At 30.5% G+C, this 14,222-nt stretch overlaps 1 protein-coding gene across 1 annotated transcript in view; it reads right to left on the reverse strand.

The window, feature by feature from the left end:
- Nucleotides 1-11,965, reverse strand: part of Atg3 (Autophagy-related protein 3) — a 32,313-nt gene extending 20,348 nt beyond the window's left edge. Inside the window, exons 1-2 of the mRNA XM_075357366.1 lie at nt 11,703-11,965; nt 524-712 (exon numbers count right to left, since the gene is read on the reverse strand). Coding sequence (XP_075213481.1) covers nt 524-712; nt 11,703-11,774 — 261 coding nt within the window. The 5' untranslated portion in view covers nt 11,775-11,965. The remainder of the gene's footprint in view (nt 1-523; nt 713-11,702) is intronic.
- Nucleotides 11,966-14,222: the final 2,257 nt, after the last annotated feature.

A 14,222-nucleotide genomic window follows, 5' to 3' on the forward strand; every position in this document is an offset into this window, starting at 1 on the left:
GTGAATTTTCTGTTACCACTGACATTATTTAAACTAGGAATTTGAGTTATACCCTAAAGGTAGTTTTCAAACGGTTCTTTTACTGATCCTCGTACGTCCCGTTATTCAGTTTGTGTCAAGTGCCTTAGCTAAATCGAGAAATACTGCTGTAGTCTTGTTTTTATTAAAATCGTTAATTATTCTAATTAAATGTAAAACCGTATCTTTTGTCGATTTGCCAAACTGAAAACCGTACTGATTTTTACGCGTAAAATTATTTTTATCGAGAAACTTTATTGTTCGGTGTTTTAATATTTTTTTTGTTTAATTGAAGTATTATGTCACAACGTCACCGTTCTATTAGAATTTCAAAAAATTGAGAAAACACAATTACTTAAAAATTACGACGATACTTTTTTCTTTCTTTGTCATAAGATATACGAAAATCTACAATTAATTACTTCTAAAAAAGAAAAAGATATATTTAAAAAATCCGATTCCATTGAAAATTTAATTTTTATAAAAAAAAACACTTAGAACACACCTCTTTACAACGACGTGAGCAAGGTACATTACGAGTAATAAGAAATTGTTTGTTTTTCGGTAGATATGCCTTAGCACGCATCTCATCTCCACATGCCCACTGCCATGTTGGACAATGGTGTACTAAATGATCTCCTGCAGCTACAAACTCTTCAGGTGTAATGACTCCTGTCTCACGAAATTTTGACTCCTAAAACATAAAAATTTCTTGAAATAATTACAGTCGGTTTTAAATGTTTATACGGTAAGTAAATAAACTGTTTTTGGCGTCTTGTCTTTTTCTAATTAAATATCAATAACCGTCTTTCTAATGAAATTATCCTAAATGTACAAAAATCCTTTCCCTAAAACATCGACAGTTTACCGGCTTTTCATTACAATACCCAGGATGAAAAAGGAAATTTTTGGCTAAATAATTGGAAAAAATGATCAGAATTACGCGCTATCAAACAAAAATTTGATAATCGATGAAGAAATCTGATGTTTGCAGGAGCTAAAATTTGACACGTTTATTAAAAAAGGCGATTTTAAATGTTAAGCTTAAAGTATTAAACTCCTTTAGGGAAGATACCGTTAGAAATGGAAAAGCTTAGAAACCAGAAATTGAAGAAATATAAGTTAATCAACGATTTTTGAAGAGGCAATTACCAAAGCATTTCACAAAAAAATTCAAGTGTTTATCCAAAACTCAGAAGCAGATAAATCAGTTACAGATAGCTTTTCTTAAGGGAGGCAACACTGAACTGAGATGGGGTAAAGTATCACTTTATACTGTCTACTTATCGGTGATCATCAAAATCATTAGAAAAATTGGTGAAAAATTAGTTGTAATTCTTAAAAACTACATTTCTTTTTCATAGAAATAACTACAAATCTAAATAATTTACACACACACACACACACACACACACACACACACACACACACACACACACACACACACACACACACACACACACACACAAACACACACGCACACTCGCACGCACACGCGCACGCACACGCACATTCACACACACACACACACACACACACACACACACACACACACACACACACACACACACACACACACACACACACACACACACACACACACACACACATATGCACGTACAAATTATATAAACAGCTAATAATAAAATATAAAACTTATTCATTTATGGGTTTTAACGTAGTAATGTTTATGTTACTTAAGTATTTGGAATTATATTTTATTTTTTTACATACATTATCGATTAATGAGTTATCATCATATCCATTCTTTGTAGCTATATTCTTTATATTATTTATTTCGTTATAAAATTCTGATAAGTAGAGCAATAAAATACGTAAATTATAAACAAGAACTGAAATTAAAAAAAAAAATTAAAAACTCATGGATGTTAGAAAACGATACGATAAATAGCGTATTAACTTTAAAAAATTTTTACGAGTGAATTGAACAGTTTAAACGGGCAGAAAAGTGTCACCGATTTTAATTATAATAGAAGCCAACAGAAGTTTCACCCGACGCTTTACAAAATGACATTAATGATCTTATTCGTAAAGGACATATACATAAAAATTTGGAAATTTGCCTGAAATTTGTATCGGCACTCCCCATTTCATTATCCTGATAAGTTGAATTACTGCAAAACATGTTCACCCGAATTCAGATTTGTACAAAACTTAAATAAAAATTTTTAGATGTAATGTAATGCTTTTTTTTGACCTCGTAACTTGTGATGAAACTTGGCTTCATCGTTTTGAACCAGAATCCAAAGTCAGAGTATGAAATAGAAACATCCGAGTTTACCCGGTAGGAAAAGTTCAAAACCTACACATCAGCCGGCAAAGTGATGCTAAGGTGTTCTGAGACTATAAAGGGTCAATTAACTGATTACTTGAAAGAACACTGCACAATTATCAGCGATTACTATTGTGACATGCTAAAAAGTGAAACTCACAACATCAGGAGGAGAAACATCCTGATTTTCTCCCAAAATGTGTATTTCTTCTCTAATTAGGCAGAATAAATGGTTTCCGCTCAAAAGACACGGAAGCTTTTCAAACGTTCAGCGGAGAGTTGTTGCCACAGCCACCTTACAGTCCCGATTTTGCACAATCGGATTTTTGTTTGTTTGGGTCATAATTTTTAGTCGACAAAAGTTCAGCAAGAATCTGGTAAAAGAATGATTCGGGTACCGAAGCGAAAAAAATTCTTTACGACTGGAATTAGAAAAACCGCAGAAAGATGAGGCGAGTATCTAATTGTAACCGGGTATTATGTTGAAAAGCGGTGCTAGTTTCATTTTCACTGATTTAATAATAATTCTTCTACATCATTAACCTCTTTAATTACAGAAAAACTCTCGTCATCTAAATTTTTTTTAACCATTTTTACACATAATCACCTAAGTTCAAGCATTTGTCAAATCATGGCACCGGTTTTTGTATGCTGTTGTCAAAGAAGTCTGTCACCAGTCCATTAAGCCAATCACGAACAGCTGTTTTGACATCGTCACTTTCATAGCGGTTCCCACCAAGAAACTCCTTCAATTTTGTAAACGGTTGGAAATTGCACGCAGCAAGATCTGGACCGAACAAAATCTGATCAAAAAAATCTGAATTGAGATTCAGATTTTTTGATGACGGGTGTTTTTGATGAGTCAAAAACACCCGTTTGAAAACTAAGAGAAGTTTGAAAATTTTTTTGTGACATGTGGATATGCACTGTCATAAAACAAACACACTTCCGCAACTCAAAAGACCATACCGGCGATTTTGAATTACCCGACAAAGTTACATTAAAATTTACGAATAAGAGTCGGCAATAATTATCTTTTCGCGAGGCATTAACTAGCGCATTACAACAACGACAAGAACCCGACAAATTGTAACCGTCACTTTGTGTAAAACCAAAAATGTCCGTTTGAACTTTTGGTTTTGAAGGCGATCGAGAAAGACGCCGCTTAAGTAATTGAAGTACTGAAATTTTTTAGACATTTATTAAGGTGCAAGATTGTTTTTACGGTCCTGACACATAAACTAGGTCCCAAAACAATCTGCAATGAAAACCGATAGAGTGGGGTACCTGTTTTTTATGTTTGACGTACAATACCTTCGTTAAATGAGTAATAAACACGTACAACGTCTAAGCAAAATTTTTAGAGAATTTAAATCTGAACAAAATGGTGTTATAAGTAAAATGAAACAAAGAAAGGTTAGAAAAATTCAATTTTATTTAGAAACAGTACATTAATTTTACGTCAGAAAAGTACTTATTTAATGTAAAAAAGCCAAATTTTTTTTGGTGATGTGAAAAATTTGTAAAAACAAAATTTAGTGTTAAAATTTAAAAAAAAGCTAGAAATTACATAATTGTAAAATAAAAATAAAGATTACTTAGATAATAATTTTTTTATCGACAGAAATACAATAAATTATTTGAAAAATTATTATTTCAAAGAGGACAATAAAATAATGAATTAGTGTTTAAATCACTCTGCAAGATGCATTAAGTACATCGGTACTGTGAACTAGAAAACCTAGAAAACACGGTGAAGGTTTTCTGTGAATTTTAGTTTGAACGTGATCAGTTTGCCGTCGAAGTAATGCCGTATTTACAACAGAGGAATACACTGATGCGGTATTCATTTTGGGTGCGTGTAATGGTAATGCTTCAGCTGTTGCAGAAGAATATGAAATTCGTTTTCCAAATCCCAAAACAATTAGCACGACTTTTCGAAATCTTCGGGAAATAGGTTCACTATCTAGTACCGTACCGGCTACGAACGATCTGTACAACACGACGCTGTTGACGATACAACTTAGGATTACATGGATATAAAGGATTGAAAAATTGACGTGGCCGCCATTTTGACATTTTTTAAATGCGTTTAAACTGTAATTTTTTATTTACTACAAAATTGGTATAAATGTGCGAACCAAATTTTATTATGAATCCTCAATCCGATCCTGATATACACATTCTTCATTTACAAACACGAAATGGCGTACAGAAGGAAAACTAAGGGGAAATAGACATCTTTTGTTCAATTTGACACATAGAAACCGAAAATGTACAGCCAGCCCGCCATTTTAGGTACACACGCCGCGTGTTTATATATATATATATATATATATATATATATATCAATAAATAATGATCATTAATACCAACACGTATACAATTAGAACTAGTAAAAAAATCTGATGTGGACACTACATGACTTCATTGTACGCCTATTAAATTACATATGTACATCTTTTTTTAAATGAAAAGTACAAAAAATTTTATTTCATTAATAACTTCTGATATTTTTCATTTTTTTTTTTTTTTTTATTGTTATTATTTATTGTAATTTTTTTTACAATCGGTGGTTAATAATTATTAATAAATCAATATATTTAAATTAAAAAAAAAAGGAGATGTCTGATTCGAACCGATGAGACCTCCCCTTGTAAGAACCAAATATTTCATTAATTAAAGTTTTATTTGGCTATGAAAATTGGTACCGCTCGCGATATATCGTTGAAAAGCTCTCGATGAAGGCTTATTACTGCAGTTAAGGAAAAGTTCAAAATCCAAAAATTTGGATTTTGGGCTTTTTTGAACACGTTTGGTCCAGTCGATTGCAATGAAACAGGGAGGCGCACAATTAGATGTTACAACAGTCCTAAATCCAAAATTTCAACATCCTATGGATAAATAGTTTTTAAGTTATGCGAAATACATACATACATACGTACAGATGTCACACCGAAACTAATCGAAATGGATATTTTGTTGAAATCTGAAAACCGAAATTTTTCACAATCACAATACTTCCTTTACTTCATACAAGGAAGTAAAAACAGTTGACTAATATAAAACAATAAACGTAAATGATATAATTCTTAATATAAAATTTTAATAATTTTATTAAAAAAAAGAAACTAGATAAAATCAATTATTAATCTGAACAAAAAACATACCTCATTCGCGTTCCACTTTTGAATTTGTTATACAATAATGAAAATTCAGCGCAATATTTATTAAATAAAGTTTGCAAATAAATTTAGGCCGATGTTAAAGTAGCCTACTTAACTTCAAACTATACCTTGTTCAAAAGCTAAAAGCAATGTACACTTACAAGTTTACTAACTGATAGAATCGATTAATAATTTTAATAGTTATAGTAATGACAAAAACAATATTATGGAAATGAATTAAATAGAACAATCTATCCTTATACCGATTAAACAAACATTTAAACTCTAATCCGTTTGGAATTTAGCATTTGACAAAAAACTTATACCTAATATATAGATTTTTGTATGCGGTAATGAATTTAATAATACCCTTTTCAATAAAGTTTTAATATATGCAGAGTAATGCCTCCCATCCCCAAGCCAATCAAACAATTATGTAAACACTCCTACTTCAATAAAATATATATACGTTTAGCAAAACAACCTATTAGATCACAACATATATAACACCTATTGTAAATTCCGCAAAGTAACAGTTGCCCACAATAACAAATATAGAATTAAACAATAATAATAATGGCCTAAACTATCTCACAAAATAATTAATAATTAAACTGAGATGTAAGCCTGATCTATATCCCATTGCCTTTCTAAAGTAACCATCAAACTGATCTAATCCCTCCCATCTGAAGTTCCACACCTCCTCGTTATCAAGAACTCTTCTCCCAAAACACTTCCTCTAATGTAATCTAAAACAGTGAAGTATCTTCCAACCGGATGCCTGACTTCCTCTGCCTCACCAGAGGCAGTGGAAACCAGGTAAAAACACTTGGCCTGCAGTCTAAACCCAGTAACCCCCTCGATTTAAAAATTATATCCTAAAAAAATCTATTATCATTCATATATGACATTATCTAGCTTGGAATTCAGCTGCAAACAGTTTTTTCCTTCCGAATACTCACGTTATCTAAACTTATCACTTATATAAGAACTTTTATAAATGATCCTTCCATTGAATTATAACATCCCATTCCCTAGAAACCAAGCGCTGATATTAATCTGGCAAATCCAAACATTTATTACACCATCTGATCCTACTATCTACAACAAATCAGATCAACTTATAGGGCAAATGATGTCCAGGTAGATTCACCGCTTTGCAAATGTAATCAAAGTGAATTGTCAGAGTGCGCAAAAAAAGAAAAGCTCTTTACTTGTTTTTAAAAAAAATCATATAATTTAGTGCATTTGTATTAAACACAACAATCATTTTACCACAAACCTCTGAACACTTTCCATTTCTTCAAACACCATGAACCTCCACACACCTGAGCAACGTAAGTTAATAAAAAAAATCATTACAGCCATCCAAATTTCCCACTTTGCAGGTTTCTCATTTTAACAAATAAAATTTTTCCAAAGTATTATTTAAATTGCAGTAACCATTTTTTTTTCTTCGTAGATTCCTAAATGACATTTCTGATGTCAAAGTAATTTTTAAATATTAATACTCATTCACTATTTCTATTCTTCAATCGCTCCTTCTAGCAAGTCTACCACTCCTCCGAAAAATGATTTCTTTATATTTATAGTTAAACCCCACACATTACAATACTCTTCTAATTTATAAATCATTCTCTGGAATGCTTTCAGCAAGGTGGCAAAGAACACCAAATCAGCAATGTACAAAAGTAAATTTATCTGTAGAGCCAAACTAAATCTCTTCATCCAAAAACTAGTGGAGAACGACAAATAAAGCAAGCAATAACAGTGATAATAAATAAACCAACTTCACAACATTATCAGTTAAAAAAAAAAATATGAAACATCACTGTCGCATCAAACACAAAAACAAGTATTATTATACAATTTTTTTTACACCCTAATGGATTTAAATGAAATCCTAACTCATGACGTTCATAAATTAGTACTCACTAGATACCTCATAAAAGACCATCTTAGCATTAACAAAGTTAGTATAAATTTAATATTCTTCTGTTTTACTTTTAATGAAACCTTTACATAAATTAAATATATGGTCTGTAGTGGAGTATTCTTTTATAAATCCTGCCTAAAACTCATTCAAAACAGAATTTTATCTACTCACATCTTCGATCTGTTTAACACAGCAGTAAATAATTTTTATAATGCATTACTGAATAAGATACCTTGACAATTAGCAGGATTAGACAAGCAACCTTATACAGGAGGGAAAAGAAAAAAAATTTAAGTTTCAGGTATCTCACTTTTAACAGTAATCCATTAAAGATATCTAATAACTGTTCAAGAAAGTTTACTAAAACATTCATGTAAAACTCACAAGGTATGTAGATGATCCAAGGCTAATACCTTATCTCTTGCCTTGTTCAACACAAACCTTAATTCCACCATGATAACTAACCGTCTAAAACTTCATTCTAGGAAGCAAAAATTATTGGCAACATCAAACAACTGCATTTTAAAAGATCCTTAAAATAATTTACCTAATTACTTTGATAGATGAATAATGAATAAATATCCTGTTTTTTTTAATTCTTAAATACTTTCCAAAATCTTTACCCTATATGCCTTAATCAATATGTCTATCAAGCCGACTGAGTAAACTTGCCACTTTTGCTGACACAATCTTTATACCTTTATTCACTTCTAAATAAGATTGCCGAACTAATGACGATTTATTTTTTCTAAAAAGATTAAGCAGTTTAAATAAGCACTACTTTTCTTAGAAGATACATCATCATAAGGGAAATGTCAATAATCACCAGGTAGACTTTGCTTACAGATATCAGAAGTTATGTTCATTAGTTCAAACACCTAATCTAGTCTTAAGGATACAGAAATCCCTAACCACTTATTACAATAATGTTCTAAGTCAGCACCCAAAAAAATAATATTTTCCATTCTTGACTTACCCTCAAGATCTTTTAATTTAGTTACTACAAAACAATTCTGTTTTCATACTTCAAGAGCTCACTTTCCTTCACTAAACTGCATTACAAAGTCTGAAATCTCTCCTTATTATCTAACCTGTAAAGTCTTTTACCTATAACTTTTATAAATATGTATCAGCTCATAAAAATTCAATCTCCAGCCAGCTTTTCCCTCTTTAGTTGGCAATCAGATTTCTGGACTTTATTAAGCTGATTATATAAGTGTTGTCAGTCTCTTTTGAGTGAACACAGAGTTCCCGACAAAGTATGCTGCTTAGTATTTCTAGACAGAAATAAACTTGGAGCTACTTCCAACACAAACTGTAACCAACAAAATCTGAAAAAATCTATATACAATATTTATAAAAAAGTTAAAATAAATAAGTAAAAATAAAACACAAATATCAAGTCATATATCAAAATGAAGTTTGCGGATTATATTATACCAATTTTATGACTTGATAATCTTAAGTAAATAAATTTCTTTCTGAGAAGTAAATAATTTATAATAATAAAATTTTACCAACTAATTTAGCAGGATCATTAAATTCACCATTTATATAAAATTTACAAGATTAATTAACATTGATACAGAAAATTCAATGAAATAAAAATTAATTAATATCAAAGTTACTATCTTATCTTCACTGGGTTATAATTAACAAAGTGTATTAAAAAGAGTATTACAAAGAGTGTATTAAAAGAGTATTAAAAAGTGTATTACAAAGTGTATTAATTAAGATATCTTGAATTTAAAACAAGCAACAACTTAATCCACTGGTTTTCAAAATTCCCAACAATAGTTTACAAAACTCAATCCAAGCCTTCCAATAACTACTATTACTGATAAATTTATAAAATAATGTTTGTCAATAACAGATTATAAATGGTAAAAAATAACATTTTGGATTATTCAACAAACTGTGGATTATTCCTGTTTGATTCCCTAATCAAACTGTAATAATCCTTTTACACTTACTGCAAAGAAAAATAAAGAGTAACTTTTCTAATATACATATATCTTCTTATATATTATTTATATATTATGTTAAAGTTGTATTACTCTTTAATAAAATATTCTTTAAACAGATGAAAGAAGAGCTAAAAAGCTCATTACAGAAAATGACTATTTAGATTGAAAATACAAAAAGAATATTTTTGAATTAAAGTTTCATTTAAGTTAGAAGAACAAACACAACAGAGGAGAATGATCTGAAGAAAGAATTGCTTAACAGTCTGAAAAAATGAAGAATTTCTGGAAGAAAAAAGAAATGATACTTTTACTACATAAAATGATATTTTCATGGTCCCTGAAGGCCTATCTGCGGAGAAAAGAAAAAAATATGTTGTGAAAACAATATGCTACTATTTGTCTAACTTAACATCAAGCAAATATTTACTTTTGTATTTTTATTTACTTATTCACAACATGTTTGTTTTATCATAAAGTACTAGAATTATAACAGCAACAAAATATTTATTGTAATGGATATTTATTGTAATAGTAAATGAATAGTACAAAATACATTCATTTTTTGTTTTATATATATATATATAATATATATTGTTGCATATTTAGTATTTATACAATCTAGAACAATGTACTACCTTAATCAAAACAGTAAGCATGACATAAAAACAAAGAAAAATACATAACGTAATCAACAAAGAATAACAATCAAATTATCACACATCAAATAATGATAGTAATGTCAATAGTATAATCAATAAATACAGAATACTCATAAGACAGAGTTCAAAATAAATAATTGTTCGTGATTTATCCCAGGTATAAAAACAGAAAACTAGTATTCAGTCCCATTAACAAAATAAACCGCTAGTTTTAACCCATTTTAAACCACATCTTATATTAAAAAAAATCTTATAAAATTCACTTGCAAATCCCTTTTTGGTGTCTACCCTAACAGTTTATGAATGAAGTCCATTGCATTATTTCTTTCACTTATACACTTGTAGTTTTACTGTAACTCACCCATTAGTATTTCTTGGTTACTGAAATTACTCATGACATCACCTTAATCGTGTCGAACTGGATACTCTCCTCACTGGACTAACGTCTTGCACACTCACACCTGTGACTCTCCTTGCTGGACCATTGTTGTAACATGTCACTGGACTGGTTTGCAGAACTCCATTGAACCCACATAACTTGCAGCCTCTCCTCGTTGAACTGCCCTTGCAAGTCCGACACCATAACGCCTCAGAGACTGGTTCACAGAACTCTGTTGAACTCCTCGCAGAACTGCCCTTTTGGGTTCAACACCATAACGCCTCGCAGACTGGTTCTAATAGAACTCCGCCAAACTCATTTTTAGCTGGTCTTCCAGAGCTATTTAGCTCTGGAATGCTCTCTATAATGCTACCCTCTTTAGCTGCTGGACTGCACCCAAAATGAAGTGTGAGAAGAGTCAAACGGGCTTTGTTCCCATGAATTCCATACCTAGTCTCTTCTCACCGTAAAACAGGTGTTCATTAAGATAGCGGTCAGCATTACAAAGGGCGATTGTTAAACGAACCTATACTTTACAAACAGGGTTCTCCTTCTTGTCCCTTTCTATATATATATAATATATATTGTTGCATATTTAGTATGCAACAATTATTATATTCTTCCAATTATTATATTAATTACTACTTTCATAATAACTGGTAGGAATCCGTTACTCAGGCTGGCTATACCGATCTTGTTAAATATTTAAGTACTAATTATATTCAGTTATCAATATACAATATTGTACATTGAACAGTGCTTAAGAAATACAATGAATCCGTAAATTTAATCCACAGCAATAAAAAATCAAATCACATCTTTACAAACAAACTTATGAAATACACATAATTAGAAAAATGACTTACTTAATCAACAGACCCAATTCAAATCTCACTCCAGAAAGTAGCCAGTAATAATATCAGCCAACAGCAGAGTGAGAAATTATCATGTCTTTAAAGACTGCAACTTGATTTGCAGTCTTTAAGACACAATCAAATCAATCCAAAATTTAGTAATTTACTTTAATTATATTATAATTAAAAAGACCTAAATTTAAAGAAATACAACATTACACAGAAAATAATATTTCTAAAAAAGGTCTCCTTTTATACCTGAGAATTAAAAACATTTCAAACAATAATCAACTTAAAAAATAATTATAAAACATCATTACTTTGTAACCTAAAACTAACGGTATTTTAATAAGGAAAAAACGTAATTACACCTTCAATAGCCTGCAAATATATATTTAAACTACAAATACAAAAAAAAAATTGTATTACCTTCAAAACTGGTGTTAAATATTCTGCAACTCCTAAAGCAGTTCCTTTTACAGTATTGATAACGCTCTGCATTTTGCCAGTTTAATCTTGAACTAATAATAATAACAGCAAACCATAATAATAGTTCTACAGCATAAATATAAGAATGCAGCAATTCAATAAGCTGCCAAACCAATAACAATTCTGTAATTCAATATTACTTTTTATTTTTTACTAATTTGCACACGTAAAACTTACTCTACAAAATATACATCACCACTACAAATTCGTTTAACAGAGAATGAAGTTCTTGAATGAGTCAATGAGTCAAATAATTCATGAACTAGTTTTATTATTAACTTCGTTCATGTTGGTGTAATATATTCTCTAATAATATCCTCTGATGAATAATCTACCACTGAACTTAGAAACTATCTGTTAGAGAGACATTTACATGCTGACAACGCCTAACCATTTATTTATTTTAATTTGGCATTACCATTTTAAATTACTTAAAGATTCGACTATTTATTGCTCTTCAAGAAAATATAAAATATACAGAGTTTGCCAAGATTTCCATACTTAGACTGACATTAATTGTAGCTCTCAATTAAGTAAGAGAGTTACCGGGCAGGCCCAAAGGTACAACCCACTGGGTTGGTCTAGTGGTGAACGCGTCTTCCCAAATCAGCTGATTTGGAAGTCGAGAGTTCCAGCGTTCAAGTCCTAGTAAAGCCGGTTATTTTTACATGGATATGAATACTAGATCGTGGATACCGGTGTTCTGTGGTGGTTGGGTTTCAATTAACCACACATCTCAGGAATGGTCGAACTGAGAATGTACAAGACTACAGTTCATTTACACTCATACATATCATCCTCTGAAGTATTATCTAAACGGTAGTTACCGGAGTAGTTACTCTTCTCAACCAAATCACATAAATAATAAGGAAGCATTAACAATGCCTAACTCCATATCATTAGCACATGTGAAGCAGACTCAAGCTAAATTCCATGAGCTGTTTTGAAAAAGATAGGATGAAAGAAAAAAGAAAGCGAAATAGAAAGCAAGCAAATTGTTGACTAGCTCAAATTTATACTGTATAAAATTCTGTTCTAGAAATGCGCCTGAGATCATACGCTCACCTGTCTCAGATAAAATCTTCACCCATTCACAAAATTGTATGACAGATGAAAGTATAAAACTAAAAAAAAAAATAAATACAAAAAACTAGACTTGAGTCACGACTTGAGATCCCCTCTTTCGAAGGGATAATGAGTGAATACAGTATTTATTTTAATCCAGCATTCTTATTGGTGCATTTCTTATCAATTATGTTAATTTTTTCAGTCCACGTTAGTAGACTGTTTATTAGTATAATAATAACTGTTTTTGTCATTTCTGTTTACTACGTTACTTAACCTAATTTCATACTTGATCGTGTATAGTATGTATGAACACATACTCCCGGGGTTTCCGTAAACCTGATTCTGCCGTAGTTGACGTAATCCAAATGTTTGTTAGGACGAAATTGTTGAAACTTTTTGAATCTAAAAAGAATCATCTTTTATACTGATTTAAATCCTGTAGCTAGACTGAAGAAGAAAAAGAGTCTCGGTAAAGCTGATGCAGATTGCAATACTTTAGCCATCAAAAATAAATTTACCTTCACATTTTACGTATCCATCATAAAGACCTCGTTGATGTTATGATTGCAGATACAAAGGCAATTTTCAATCCTTTTGTATGTTTTAGATCGTAATACAACTGAAAAAAACAATAGCATCATTTATAAATGAAAATGTGCATCAAAATAATAAGTATTTTTAAAAGTGTGATAAAAGAAAATTATATTAGAAATTTGAGAACCTTATTGTCAGAACAAACAGGAAAATAGTAAAAAATGAGATTTTATGAAAAATCAGAAGGGCTTCTTTGTAGCCTGCTCTTTAGTAAAAAAAAGGCGAACAGTTTAACATAAAAACAAAACTGCATGAATATGTTATAAATAATGTTATAATTAATAAATCTTTGAACAATGAAGTACTTTATACTGCCTTAAGACACTTGTTATGATTATTATATAATTAAAACAATTAAGTAAAACTATAAGAGTGTTAGAAGTGAAAGAGAATTTGGATTTAAAACAGGTCAGATAATTTCGCAAAATACACAAAAGGACTCAGCTTCTATTATCTCATCCCCTATTCATGAAGTAAAGGAATTTAATAAATTCTTTTCTGGTATTTCAGATATGAAATATATGACTATAAATAAGAGGATTTTTAATTATAATGTAACTGAAAATAACATAAACATAATGATGCAGATTTAATAATAACTTGTTTTCTATTTCAAATGGTCATTCATCTTGACTGATTTTGTTGGTGAATCAGTATTTTTATTTCCTGTTGATACCCACTAAATTAAACCTGTATTTTAAATACAAAGAATAATTAGCCCATTGGGCTGGTCTAGTGGTTAACTTATCACAAATCTGTTGTTTAATAGCTGATTATTGTAGTCGAAGGTTCTGAGGT

Source organism: Lycorma delicatula, chromosome 2 (genome assembly GCF_047948215.1).
Source record: "Lycorma delicatula isolate Av1 chromosome 2, ASM4794821v1, whole genome shotgun sequence".
Taxonomy (NCBI): domain Eukaryota; kingdom Metazoa; phylum Arthropoda; class Insecta; order Hemiptera; family Fulgoridae; genus Lycorma; species Lycorma delicatula.